Source organism: Benincasa hispida, chromosome 2 (assembly GCF_027475165.1).
Source record: "Benincasa hispida cultivar pf3 chromosome 2, pf3_genome.v1.1, whole genome shotgun sequence".
NCBI classification, from domain to species: domain Eukaryota; kingdom Viridiplantae; phylum Streptophyta; class Magnoliopsida; order Cucurbitales; family Cucurbitaceae; genus Benincasa; species Benincasa hispida.
Window position 1 is genome coordinate 5,111,482 of NC_143479.1, and position 14,388 is coordinate 5,125,869.

At 33.3% G+C, this 14,388-nt stretch overlaps 1 protein-coding gene and 1 pseudogene across 1 annotated transcript; one reads left to right on the plus strand and one right to left on the minus strand.

The window, feature by feature from the left end:
• Positions 1 to 882: 882 nt before the first annotated feature.
• On the minus strand, positions 883 to 2,588 carry LOC120072359 (DBH-like monooxygenase). Its single transcript, XM_039024842.2, has 3 exons — positions 2,213 to 2,588; positions 1,834 to 2,122; positions 883 to 1,611 (listed from the first exon to the last, which is right to left on the minus strand). The coding sequence occupies exons 1-3, from the start codon at positions 2,306 to 2,308 to the stop codon at positions 1,256 to 1,258; spliced, it is 741 nt and encodes a 246-aa protein (XP_038880770.1). The 5' UTR covers positions 2,309 to 2,588; the 3' UTR covers positions 883 to 1,255.
• Positions 2,589 to 8,412: 5,824 nt separating this feature from the next.
• On the plus strand, positions 8,413 to 11,054 carry LOC150037603 (uncharacterized; annotated as a pseudogene).
• Positions 11,055 to 14,388: the final 3,334 nt, after the last annotated feature.

The window sequence follows — 14,388 nt, forward strand, 5'->3', positions numbered from 1 at the left end:
CACATTAATAAAACGTGAACGCGATACACAATTTAAAAGCAAGTCATGTACTATGTACACAAATTACATTACTTGGACAATATCTCTATCATGTTTGTGCTTGACAAACATGTATATAGTACACGATTTACACCGTTCGAGAAAAACATGAATGCGTACAAAAATTTCGTGGCCAACCAACATGAAACTAGGTGATGTGGATTGGTAAATTTGTGTACATGGTATACAAGTATCCTACCCAAATTCCTGGATAATTTTCTCCTTCACAAATCACAAATTTATTCATTTTTTTCGCATTATTGAAGATATCCTTTACATAATTACCTTATATTTATCCTTTCTTAAACTGAAAACAAATAAATAACATTACCTCATTGTCATTTCGCATGATCCCACCCAAGTTCGAACTAGACTGTAATGATAATTGAAAAGTGATTTTTTGACAAATTCAGCAACACTCCAAAAAAAAAAAATCCTAATCATTTAAAATTGTCCATCAATTATCCCTCAAACATTAAGAGGTGCGACAATAATTTTGTTAAAACTCTACTCGATAACAATTTCATTTTGAATTTAAGACGTGCGATAATAATTTTGTCCTATATACTTGATAAAATTTTGAACCTAAAATAAAGACTCTACTCGATATCAATTTCATTTTCAATTTTTTGTTTCTTAATTTATGCTGGTTTTATTCTATCGTCACAATCTTGGTTTTCACTTTTGAAAAAAAAAAAAAAAAACAAAAGGATGTTCATAAACTTAATTTAAAAAATAAACATCCAACCAAAATAGTTGCCAAAAAAAAAAAAAACTCTAGTTTTCAAAACATTTTTTGAAGAAAGTGGACAACAAATCTAGTGAGACAAAGATACACATAGGTAGTAGTAATAGTGTTTACCAACTTAACTTTCAAATACTAAAAACAAACCATTGTCAAATTAGACAAATTAATTTTGAGTAATATAACAAAAAGTGATGCCAACCCTTTCAAAATCACTCCCCCAACCCCAACAATGCCCTAAAGCAATTAGACAACTCTGGTTCATTAGAATCCAACTAGGAAGTTCTTTTTTTTTTTTTTTTTGGGGGGGGGGGGGGCATGATGATGAACAAAAGAGCAATGGCAACAGGGCAATCATGTTTATACCCAATATGTTCTTCAACTCAAATTTGCTCCAAATTTATCCTACTATCTAACAACCCCATGATATCAAAATATGGTATTCTTCACTATGTACGGATCTACCTACCATCAACGAAACCAAGTTATGGGCGAAGAAGTTTGTTGTGGCAGCTGTGGAATCATGCAGTGCTGTTGGTGCCATTGATGAATAGCATTAGCTCCATCCATTCCACCATAATAGCCATAAGCTTGTTGACTGCTGCTCAAGTTGTCTTCTTCAATCTCCATTGTTGCCTCTCCAACTTCTTCGGCTTCCATCAACTGTGGAGCTTCCTCTTGGGGGACATCCATGCTTGTGGGAGCAGGAACCTGCAAACGAGGAACCCAAGGAACAACAGCAAGATTCTTGTTCTCGATCCCCATTTCCTCATCATCTTCATCAAATCTCACCCGGCCATCATAACGATTCTCACGAAGAAATTCGCCTAATAATTGTCAGATACATGGAGATCAGAATCATTGTACATCGTCCCATTTTAAGAGAAGATAATACAGGAACTTAACAATCTCTCATTCTTAAGATAAGTTGTTCGTTCATCAATCCAACATCAGATCGGCTTAGAAGCTAAGTAGTTCAAATATAGGATTCAAAAGTCGAAACGGAAGTGAGAAAAATACAAAGAAACTAGGTGGAAATCAGTACTTACTCTTGAAACCAGATATAATGTCGGAATCGACAGATACCGAAAGCGGAGAAGACTGCAAGAAAGGCGAATTAACAGGCTTAAACAGAACAATAGCCCTCTCTTGATTGTCGCAGAAAGGACGATCTTCCATAGCATAAGCTGAAGCAGAAACAGAAGAAACATTCGGTAGTTCCTCAATCCTCAGACTATTTCCATCTACTACAAAATTCTCAGGAATCAAAGGCTCTTTACTTAAAACAGCAATTTCCGGCGGTTCTTCTTCTTCTATAATAGGCGGTAAACCAACATCCTAGATAAATCGAAGAAAATTCTCAAAACAAAGCTCCAAAAACTCAATCGAAAGAAACAACAATCGCAAAATTTTTTTTTAAAAAAGTACCAGACGGCGAATCTTCCTGGCAGGCGAGGAGAGGGAGAAATCTGAGAACTCATCGTTGATTTGATCGAGATCTTTTCTTTTCATCTTCATCTTCATCGACTCCTATCCTAAATTTCTAGTGTTAATACTTCACAGAACTTTCCTTTTCCTTACCGAACCCTTTGAAAAAATCTGATTCCCTTGCTAAAAACTTGGATGAAGCGAAAATGGATTCTGAAGGTGTTTATAAAGAAGAGAAGGAAGAACACAGAAGAATTGTTGAAGAAGAAGAAGAAAGAGGAAAAAGGATTTCAGTTTTTCTGGCTGTCTCTAGAGAGCTCTGGAAAGGCCCCACTGATAGAGAAGGTGAAGCCCAATTTAATTTACCTTTTTTTCTTTTCTTTTTTTCTTTTTTTCTTTTTTATTAATTATTGTTATTACGCGGCTAATCAGAATTTTTTGTTAACGTGGCGTATCATTATTGGAGAAGATGGGGTAACTTATTTCACTTTCCCGCGTTCTTTCCTGGGCTTCACACGTGCCAGTTATTAGCACAATTATCTACTTCTAATTAGATGCTCGACTCATTCGATGTTTGTTTGATTTTTTTTTCAATTTTTAAGAAAAATTAAATATTTAGGCTATGTTTATAATAAAATTGGTGTAATACTATTCCATTTATGGATTGAGTCTAAATCGCAAATGTGATTGAATTGTTTTTCATCTGTTGTTACTAATAATTATGAATGCGACACATTTATTGTTACTGTTATCATTTGACCTTAATAGTAACGATAATAGTAACATTTAACAATAATAGTAATGATAAAGATAAATGTGACAAATTCATAATTTTCATATTGTTATAGTAACAGTATCTACAATGGGAATAATAACAGTAAATATAGTGGGTTCCAAGTAATTTTCGAACAAAATCAGATTGAGCACCCTTCGTTTCTCAATCAAATTATGTGTTCTAATTACAAATTTGGAGGAATATAGGTAAACAACAACAAAACATAATCAAATGTGACCCATTTTTTCAAATTACCATTGATGGATTACGTTTCACTTGCTATAAACATGACCTTGTTTGAAAGAAAGAAACACATAAAAAAAAAAAAAATTAAACATGAAAAAAGTTGTTTCACATTATTTTGATTTTATCTACAAGTTCTACCCAAGGTTCGAAATATCGTTATCGATGGAAATATCGAGGTTCCAATTTTATAGAAATATCAATATCGATAGAAAATTCAGGAAACTTTATGACGATATTTGACATTTTTTAATCATTATTTCTATAAAGTAAGACAATATTTAGAGGCATAGTGTAAATATCTGTGTAAATGTCAATTGGAGAGTAGAAATTTAAAAAATAAATGGAAAAATAATTTCAAAATAATGTCAAATATTGGCAATTAATTGCAAAATTAAAGGACATGAAATGTTCCATACAAAATAATTGTAAATTATTTCTTATAAAACCTACATATCTAATACCAAAAAGATGACCTTGGAGCATGTAATCTAGAATCTTGATAATTCTAGTAGAAACTATATTGATCCAAGGTCATTCTATATTGAAAATGTTGAAGATAGTTACTTAAATGAAAATGATAGAACTTGTATGACCAACATATAAACCCTATTGGTAGATACATCTCATTGGTCGATGATCTTCCTTCTTCAAATGGATAGTAACTATCCGGTGGAAAGTTAGGCTGAAAATTATTATGGTCAAAGTCTTAAAGGACCATCATAATCTGAGTAAGAATAATTACCTTGATCATAATCTGAAAAAAGTTTGAATGAAACTAAAAATAAATATATTTCCTTTTTATTAATTTTGGTTTCTTAGAAATGAAAGCTTTGAATGGAGGAAAAAAAAAAACTTACATCAATCTAATTTTGAGGTGAAATGATGTGAAAGTTCAATGGAAAAGAGTTTGAAGTTAAAAATAAATATATGTTATTATTTTTCCCAGTTTTGGTTTATTGAAAATGAAAGCTATGGTTGATAAAAACAAAACTTACTTCAATTCAGTTTTGATGTGAAATGATGTGAAAAATCAATGAAAAAAGTTTGAATGAAGTTAAAAATAAATATATGTTATTATTTTTCTCAATTTTGGTTTCTTTTGAAATGAAAGCTTTGGATGATTAAAAAAACAAAACTTAGGCCACGTTTATATGGGGGAATAGGTATAAATTAATCACAATTCGTTTTGTGGGCCCCATCAGATTACTTTAGAATTTGTATACACATTCATCTGTAATAGTAATTAAAAGCGGGGTCCACCATACCATCCGTAATGAAATTTTGTAATCTGATTGAGCTTCGGAAGTTCCTCAATCCAATTGTGTTCAAATATGCAGTGGGACCCATATATTTGGTAAGAATATTTTTGTGTCAATTTCCGTATTTTCCCTTTGAAATCAGGCAATACCGCTTTACAGATGAAAGTATTGATAGTGGTTTCGACCGCTTTAACTGTTTTATAACCTCCTTTCCTTGGTCTTACTGATCTACCGGTTACTCGAAGTATCGATAGCGATTTCAGCTGCTTTAACTATTTTATAACCCAATTTCTTCGTCTAACTGATCTACCGGTTATAATGGTGAAGGCGATAGCAGTTAAGAGCTTGATGCTTTTATTAGTTTTATTTTGTTTCTACGGTCCAAATGTTGAATTTTTAAATTCTTGATATAACCACATTAATGCTTTGATTATCGATCTACCATTATAATATTCTGTCGATAGGAAAATTTTAACGTGGTTGATCGATTAAGCCTCATGCATATGGATTTACCAGTTCCTTCATACTCATGCAATCCCACAAACTAGATATTGATGAACAAAAGAAAAAAAAATAACAGACAATCAAAATAGAAATATTAATTCCATTTCTAGAAAAAAAAATTATCACAAAATTAGTAGATGATCATATAAAAGAAAGTTAATGAGGTCGGATTCGCTATTCACTAAACCAGAAAAAAAAAAGAATATGCAAACTCCGACCCCCAGCCCCACCATAAGAAGGACCCTAATCAAAGTCACTAGATATAACCACCAGTGTTCATTTGGGTTTCTTCTTCTGGACATTCGTGTCGCTTGGCCCTTCTCTGGTACGAGTCTTCCTCGCCACCTCCGCGTTCTTTCCTGGGCTTCTCTTTTCGATCTTCAGGCAGTTGATCGATATCAATGATGTTTTGCGAGGGGATGACTGGTTCACACTTGGTTGTGAACCAATGAAATTAGTTCCCATTTTCGGAGGAGTGGGACTTTGTGGAGGTTGTCCTTCTATGGTGCTCGCATTCCTTTCATTCTTGTCCGCTAGTTCATCACCTTCACCGGTCTTTTCTGGCTTCGGCATGGTGAGACGGGTGTGAGTGTTGAATTCGTCTGAACTCTAAGTCCATTGTCAAATGGGTAGTCCGAGAAGCGACATTCCGAGGAGTCGTCATCTTCCCCAGACAGCTCCTCCGTTGGTGGTGTGATGGGGCTTGGTGGGTCAAAATTGGGAAGATCAGTAATCAAACCAGACATTCCCGTCCGAATTATAGCTTTAATCGAACCACATTTTCCTATTTTTTCGACTGTAAAAAATTGAAGAAAAATTAAGACGGAATATGAAGGGTTAGTGATGGATTAGGATGAAGATGGGTTTTAATATATAGCCAATTAACTCGTCTCTTTAGTTTATTTTACTAGCCTTCAATGTAAAGATTGGCATGAAGCGTGCATTAAATACTATTGATCAAAAATCGATTTCATCAGCAATAAATGCAAACGTGTCTGATGCGCATGACAGACACGTCATCATTTTTACCAATTGCATGTTCTTCACATATCACATAATTTTGGTACGTTTAATGGTCAGTAAAGTTGCCGAGAAATTAATGTGCCTTCAGGTTTTCTTCTATTGATGCACAATAAGCGGCACGTTATGATCATTATAGTGAGGTCATTGTCAAATGGGGTTTTAAATGAGCGGTAGTGATGTCGGTAATCTAATCAGTAAAGGAGTAAATTTCAACCAAGCTTCCAATGCATACTATTCGACAGTAGCGATAAAAGTATAGATTGAGTCATTGGTAGAAGTAAGCTCGTTGATCGACATATCAATATCTGTCACACTTAGGGTCATTCGATCACTGTCTACTAAGGTTTTAAATGATTGGTACAAATCGATAGCCGTCAATAATCACCATTCTCACAATTTTTAAAATAATTATTTTTAAGAATTATTTGATTTTCTTTATCTTACGTCAGAAGCTGTTGTTTCTCATTTGACATTGGTTAGACACATTCCTTGCTTCCGCCATCCACGGAAGTTGAGAGGTATAAATCTTGAATCACTAAAATTTCATTTTATTATCGACTCTATCACCTTTGGCATATTAGACCAATATTATTCTGGTTTAGACTTTTCGAAAATGAAATTTACATTGGAGTCGTATATGTATTTGATTTTTTTTTTCTATGTTCATTTTTCTATTAGTTTGTTAGATGTTCGTTTTCACTATCTAAACTTGTCCTATTGCTTGCACTTTATATATTTTTTGGGTTGTCAAACATAGTCTCCCATGGCTGACATTAATGGTAAAATTTTGTTCATACAAGTTAGAGTAAAAATGTCTTGACTTATTGATCAAAAGAGGGAAAAGGTATTATTGTTATACAAGTGTGGTATTCCTACTCCAAGCCGGATTTGCAGCTTGTTGTGCTTTATGTTACTACATTCCAGGTTGTGTGTTATGAACTAGATTAGACGATCAATTCCTTAGGTTGACTTATCAAATATGCCACTTGTAATCTTTAATTGAGGTGAATGACGTTAATTGTGTGAATACTCTTAGTATGGATAGACAAATGTTCCACAAGTTATGTTGTATTTTTGTTATAAGAGGTAAGTTAAAGATGAATAGGAATATTTGTGTCGAGGAGATGGTTGCCATCTTTTTGCATATATTGGTGCACCATGTCAAGAATAGAGTTGTTGGATTCACCTTCAAGAGATTTGGTCGAACTGTTATTAAATGTTTTAACGAATATCTAAAGTCAATTCTTCGATGTCAATGACTATTTTGAAAGATCCCCGTTCCCATCCTAACAAATTCAACTGACTCTCGATGGAGGTAATTTAAGGTAATTAAAAAGTACTAGTTGAGATGTCAGTTGGCATTTGTAGGTGTTTGTTTAGGAGGGTTTATATATTCTTCATTAGGGTTGCCTAGGTGCTCTAGATGGGACACATATCAAGGTTCGTATCCCAGAAAGCGTGAAACCTAAATACATAACCCAAAAGAATGAGATTGCCATAAATGTATTGGGAGTTTGTTTGCCGGATATGCAATTCATATATGTCTTATTTGGATGGGAAGTTTGGCACATGATGGTCGTGTTCTAAAGTACGCAATAACTCGGAGACATGGTTTAAGAGTCCCGCGAGGTATATTATGGGTTAAATTAGATTAATTTCTCTATTTTAATATGTTCTTACACTAAGTAAAATGGAAAAGTGTTCATGTCTTTATAATGGATAGGAAACTACTATTTAGTTGACTATGGTTACATGAATAGCAATGGATTTCTTGCACCCTTTAGAGGACAACGATATCTCTGAGAGAGTGGTTGGATGGTTCCATGCCTGTATCAATTGAGGAGTTCTTCAATATAAAACATGCATCGGTTAGAAATTGTATTGAACGAGCATTTAGGTTGCTTAAGATGCGTTGGTTCATATAACAGAGTCTTTCTTTCTACGATATCATCATGCAATGAGGATCATATCGATATGTTGCATGCTCCACAACTTCATTCGAACAGAAATGCCAATGACCCAATAGAGGACCTATGCAATATGGAACAAGGTCCTGTACTTGAAGACGAACATGGTGACGATTACATTAACTCAATTGATAAATCTGATGAATGGACGGACTGGAGGCAAAACTTGGCAATTCATGTTAGAGTAATCATGCAATATACGGAAGCTAACATAATCATTAAGCAATCTAATTACATTAGTTTAAGTAACAAGTATGCAAACTCATAGTTTCAAAACAATAGGGTTTCAATATTACTACCTTTGTAGATTTCCACTTAATCCTTGCAAGCTCCACAAAATTGGCCTTCAATCGCTTCCTTAGACTACTAAGAGTGTCTTCTCTACTAATCTCAGCCTTGGATTGAGTGGTGAAACTCTTAATTGAGATGGAATTGGAAGTGGTTTGGAGAGGGTTTGAGAGAAAAGCAATTGCAGCAAAATTTTCTTTCAAAATTCAGTTGCATCCACTTTTACACTGATGGATTCAGCCTTTTAATCAGATTAAGCATGCAAGTATTTCAATAAACAGCTGATTGACACTTCAAAGAGCATTATACAAGTGGGCTAGGTGTTAATTTGTGGATAAGTTTATTATGAAAGTGAATTTAGGGTAAATTCACTATTATAAATAATTTCCAATTTCAAGTACATTTAATTTAAAATTAAATTAAACATAATTTAAATTCAATTTCTGAAAATTAAATTTCTTTTAAAATTGAATTGAATTTAATTAATTAAAAAAAACAATAATTTAATATCAAATATTAAATTGATTAAAACACCTAATTCAAACATGGATCCCTATTCATGTAATCAATATTTAAATCTTTATTTAAATATATTCAACTCTCCAAATATGCTTAATTTCAATAAATTTAAAAGTTTAATTATATCCAATATAATTATCCGAACCCTAAATTGATTTTAAACATTTCAAATTCACTCAATATTCTAATCTAAGGTTTAATCTTTTAGGAGCTAGTAAAGGGACTGACCTACAAATCATGAGCTTCAATGATTTTAGATTAATTGGCTAAACTCTTTAAATCGAATTAATCAATATTCATTAACTACTAAGACATACCACTATAGCTCAATAATCGCACTATTCTCACTATAGATATATTTTTGTCCATTTGATTTAACCATAATCAATAAGTCGATCCTTCACAGGTCGTTCATATTTATAACTAGGTCAAAATTACCGTTTTACCCCTATAAATACATCTTGCTCCTTAAGTCTGATCCTCTATTGAACAATTGGTTTATAGTCCAACTAATAAACCATATCCCTCGCTGTCATGAAAGGGCAGAGCCCCTTTGTTCAAGTCCAGGAATCAGTACTTAAGAGAATAACCTATCTACTAACCTTAAGACGGGTAGGAGCAAATTCCTTCTTGCAAGACTATGTCCCCAGCTATCTATCCGGTTTTATCCCTAAAATGGGAGGTTTATTGAGCGGTGATTTTGAACCACTCACACCTATGCATAGATTAAAGGATAATCCTGAATAAATAAGAGTTCATAGTTAGCTTAGGATTAAGATCGAGTTACCTTAGGTCATCAATTTGAAATAGTCAGTTTTAACAATAAACGGTTTTTATAAAGAAAAGTGACTATTTCGTGGTCCAATCTTATGCAAACGTCTTTTGCATAGGATGTCTCTACTTGCATGTCTCCTCATGAACGATTTTGGGATCACATCGTTTGTATCAATATGCAAAGTGAGTCGCATTCATAATGTCCCCAAGATGAGGTGCCCAACCTCAACCATATACTTATATAGACCTTTTTGGCTATGTACTAAAACTTGATCCTCTTTTATGTCTCTACATAAAGTTCAAGTATTCATAGTATAGTTGTGAGTTTGTTTATTAGATTTTATAACAAAATGCAATTTCAATAACACCTTTATTGAATGAAGTCTCAATAATACTTTTATTGAAATAATAGAATATATTTAAAAATTACGAACTGCGAGTTTTAAGACATTTCCAACCGTTCAAATGTACAATTCGTGGCGGTCTGGAGCATTGGGTTGGCACATGACCAATGCAATACGTCTTTTCATTCAATAGTCCTATCATTGTTTGCTTATAAATGGAATTCAATTTTCGTATTATCTCTGTACACAAATTTTAGAGTTATGCTATTTCAAAATGTCTGATCACTAGTGTTTTCCATATTTTTTCTTATCTTGGTTCTTTATTATTTATTTTTATAATCATTTGTGTTTTGCATACATGAATAAATTTTTTTATACCTCTTAAATCATATTTATGTTTCTGTTCTTTGTTATATATATATATATATATATATATATATATATATATATATATATATACTTTGGTTTTTTTCCTTCGTTGTTTATATATTTTTTCACGAAATAGAATGGATGTAATTAACAGTTCGACAAGAACACCAAGAGGGAGGATCTAAACAAACATTTTTGGACTATGACTGAAGATGCAATACTAGTCCAAGCATTGCAAGAGATTAGTACAAGCACCCATTAGAGAGCAGACAATGGAATTCAGAATGGTTATTTGAATAAAATATAATGGATACCTGGTTGTACACTAAAAGCTTCACCATACATTGACTCTCTATTGTGTACAATGAAATTCAAATATAATGCAGTCACGGATATGCGGAACAAAAGTGGGATATGATGGAGCGATGAGACCATGACGTTTCAATATGAGAAGCCGGTGTATGACGAATGGGTTAAGACATTGAAATATTAGTTACATTGTTTTGTAAGTTAATATATGCATATAAAGTTTGAATGTCCTCTAACGTTCCTTTTTTTGTCATACAATCACACAAGGACACGACTAGATTATTTGGTAAACCTTTCCCCCACTCCCACATGCTTAGCGAAGTATATGGTTGAGATAGAGCTACAAGTTTGAATGCAGGTGCAACTAGAGTGGATGAAGAGGTTATTCGCCAGGACGATGCAACATCAGGGTATGATGGGAACGAAGTTGACTTGAACACAAAATTTGATCAATTTATGTCATAGACTGACGCGGTGATGGTACTGGATATCTGATACCCTAGTTTATAGTATTTATTCTCTCATTACTAAATAAACTGGAGTTTTAGTTTAAGTGGGAGTTTGTTGGGTTGTATGTCCTAAAACTCGCAGTTTATAAAGTTAAACATATTCTATTATCAATAAAAGATGTTATTGACACTTATTCAATAAAGTTGTTGTTGAATATGTAAATTGCACTTGTAAAGACTAAATCTAGTAAACTAAAGATCCATGACTATTATATGAATACTTGAACTTTATGTAGTGACATAAAGATCGATCAAGTTTGAGTAAATAGCCAAAACGGTCTATAGTATATGAATAAGGTTGGGTGTCTTATTCTAGTATCACTATCGGATGTGACCCGCTTTGTAGATAGTACAAACGAAGTGATCTTGATTCGTTCATGTAGTGACATGAGTAGTAGGGGCATCCTATGCAATGAGCTTGCATAAGATCAAACCAAGAAATAAGTCACTCTTATTTTGTAACGTTGTTTACTATTTAAGACTGACTATTTCAAGTCGGTGACCTAGGTAACTCGACCTTAATCCTTAGTTAACTGTGAACTCCTGTTTATTTAGGATTATCCTTATATTTGCATAGGTGAGGGTTGGCTCAACAGCGACGGCTCAATAGGCCTCCCATTTCAAGGGTAAGACCAAATAGATAGCTGGGAACATAGGATGCAAGACAAAATTTACACCTACCCGATTTAGGGATAGTAAAAAAAGTTGTTCTCTTAAATGCTGAATCCAGGTCTTGAACAAAAGGCTCCAACCTCTCATTGGCCCTAGAGGGATTCGGTTTAGTGATTGGATCACAAACCAATTGTTCATTAGAGGAGCAGTGGAACTTAAGGAGCAAGATATAACTTCAGGGATAAAACAACATTTTACCCAAACGTTATTATGAACAATCTGTGAAGGGTCGACTTACTGATTACAGTTAAATCAAGTGAACAGAAATATATCTACAACGAGGAGAGTGCAACTATCAAGCTGTAGTAGTGTGTCTCGATAGTTAACGAATATTGATTAATTCGGTCTAAAGAGTTTAATCAATTAACCTCAAATCGTTGGAGCTCATGATCTATAGGTTCATAAGGTCCCTCTACTAGTTCGTAAAACACGAACACCTTGGATTAGTGAATTGAGCGATTTTGAAATGTTCAAAATCAAAATTAAAGTTTTTAATTTGAAGTATTCAAATTGAATATGAATTTGAATTTGAAATATTCAAATTGAATTTAGGGCTTGAATTTAAAGTGTTCAAATTGTAAATTAGAGTTTAAATTTGAATTGTTCAATTTCAAATTAGGGTTTGAATAATTATATTTGATATAATTAAACGTTTAACTTATCGAAATTGAGCAAAATTGGAGAGTTTAAAATATTTAAATATTGATTTAAATATTAATTACATGAATAAGATTCATGTATAAATTAGCTGTTGAATTAATTAATTATTTAAATAAAATCAATTTCAATTTAATACAATTTTGGAAATTGATTTTTAATTCAATTTTAATTTAATTATTTATAATTAGAATTTGAAACTTAGTAGGGATTCTTTGGATCCCAATGCTTAGCCCACATGGTTCTTCCATTGAAATGTCAATTGGATATCTCTTTCAGTGTGCATGTACTAGTTACTTAAAAGGTAGAAAATTTTTGGGATTGAAGGTGTTGTAAATTGTTTTCTACAAAAAATTATCTATCTCTTCAAAAACCCTCTCCATCTTCCTTCTCAATCCACTTCAAATCAGAGTTCCACCATTCAATTTCAAGGCTGAGAATAGTAGGGAAGATCTCTTGGTGATTCATTGTAGATTTGAAGCTGAAATTTGTGGAGAGCAACTTGGATTTGGAGAATTCACCAAAGGCACAAGTTCTAAAACCCTTTTATATTGAAAATTTGTTTTTGCATGCTTTTAGAACTCAAATTAAATGTAATTAAGTGCTTATTGATTCTGATTGCTTCTGTTACTTTGCTTGTACAATCCATCAGAGGGAACATCTGAGCATTAAGCATATTAGATCAACTCGGCAGAACTTACCTCCACCATCATCAGTATACGAAAATTGCAAACGGAAGAGGGATTTGATATCAGGACACATATTGATATGGCAGACTCTATAGCATGTGCATTACCTAAACTAGATGGACATATACACGCTTTAACCACGAACAATACACATGACACAACTGATATGCGAAATCGCCTTATGAATGAGTTAAAGTGCATACAAGGAATTTCACTTCCCAGTGCTTCAGACTTATAAGCATATTAGGAAAGGAACACCACATATTGTGGGCATTTTTTTCTTTGGATGGGATGGAGAGGATGGCATTTGTGGCTGATGTACTCCAAAACCAACTACCTTGACTTCCATCACTATTCCTTGATTCACTTTAATATGTTCTATTATGATTGTATTCATTCATATTGTTTTTAGGAAAGTATTGTTTTTTATGGTTAAGAGTAAAAGCATCGTTTAAATTTTAAATAAGTGATATATATTATTCCTTGTCTGAATAGTAAGGGATAATTGCCCAAGTTGACATACATATTGGAATCTAGTTTTTTTAACATGATCCACCAACAATTCGGACACGTCTGAATGAGTTACATGATACTAAAAAAAAACTTACAACAATAAATATTGTTATCCAATCGACTTAAGACCTCTAGATCTAACTTACTGACTTGCTTCACACTCTAGGGTGGCCGTTATTGTGCTTAATTCTTACTGGAACTGCAACAAAACTTCAAAATAGACGACAGTGTGTGAGTAAGTGGAACTAGATTCTTCAATAAATCTGACATTTCAATGTGGGAAGGCATGGAATAAAAATTGTCAACTTCCCTCTTTCTTCCGTCTACCACCAACAACATCTAATGACCCCATATGGTGAATGGAGCATACAGGAAATCTACATTGCACCATGCAGGCTTGTATTGACTGAACACTCATAACACGTACTCGACCAACAACTAGTCCATTTCTCAAGCAGAACTAACCTTTGACCATGATTTTCGGACAATGTCTTTATACATCCCGTAAAGCTTGTTAAGGTTCTCATGCGACAACGACATGGAATGGTTTGGGAAGTGTTCATAAAGCAACAATATGATTTTCATGAAAAAAATGGACAATTCCATTGAGTAATACAAACCATTGTCGGGTATGGAACAACTAAGAAAGAATGTCGATTAAGGTCTTTTGACTAAACTGTTTGCCTTATTAGCAACATGATCATGTCCATCACCTGCATCACGTACATATATGTGAGATAATAAATTTATGTATAGAAC

Bases quoted from the DNA above. Each gene is read 5' to 3' on its own strand.
- LOC120072359 (XM_039024842.2), bottom strand. From the start codon at position 2,308: ATGAAGATGAAGATGAAAAGAAAAGATCTCGATCAAATCAACGATGAG. The intron at 2,123-2,212 runs GTACTTTTTTAA...CGATTTATCTAG, and splicing joins CCAGGAAGATTCGCCGTCTG to GATGTTGGTTTACCGCCTAT. The intron at 1,612-1,833 runs GTAAGTACTGAT...GACAATTATTAG, and splicing joins CATTATATCTGGTTTCAAGA to GCGAATTTCTTCGTGAGAAT.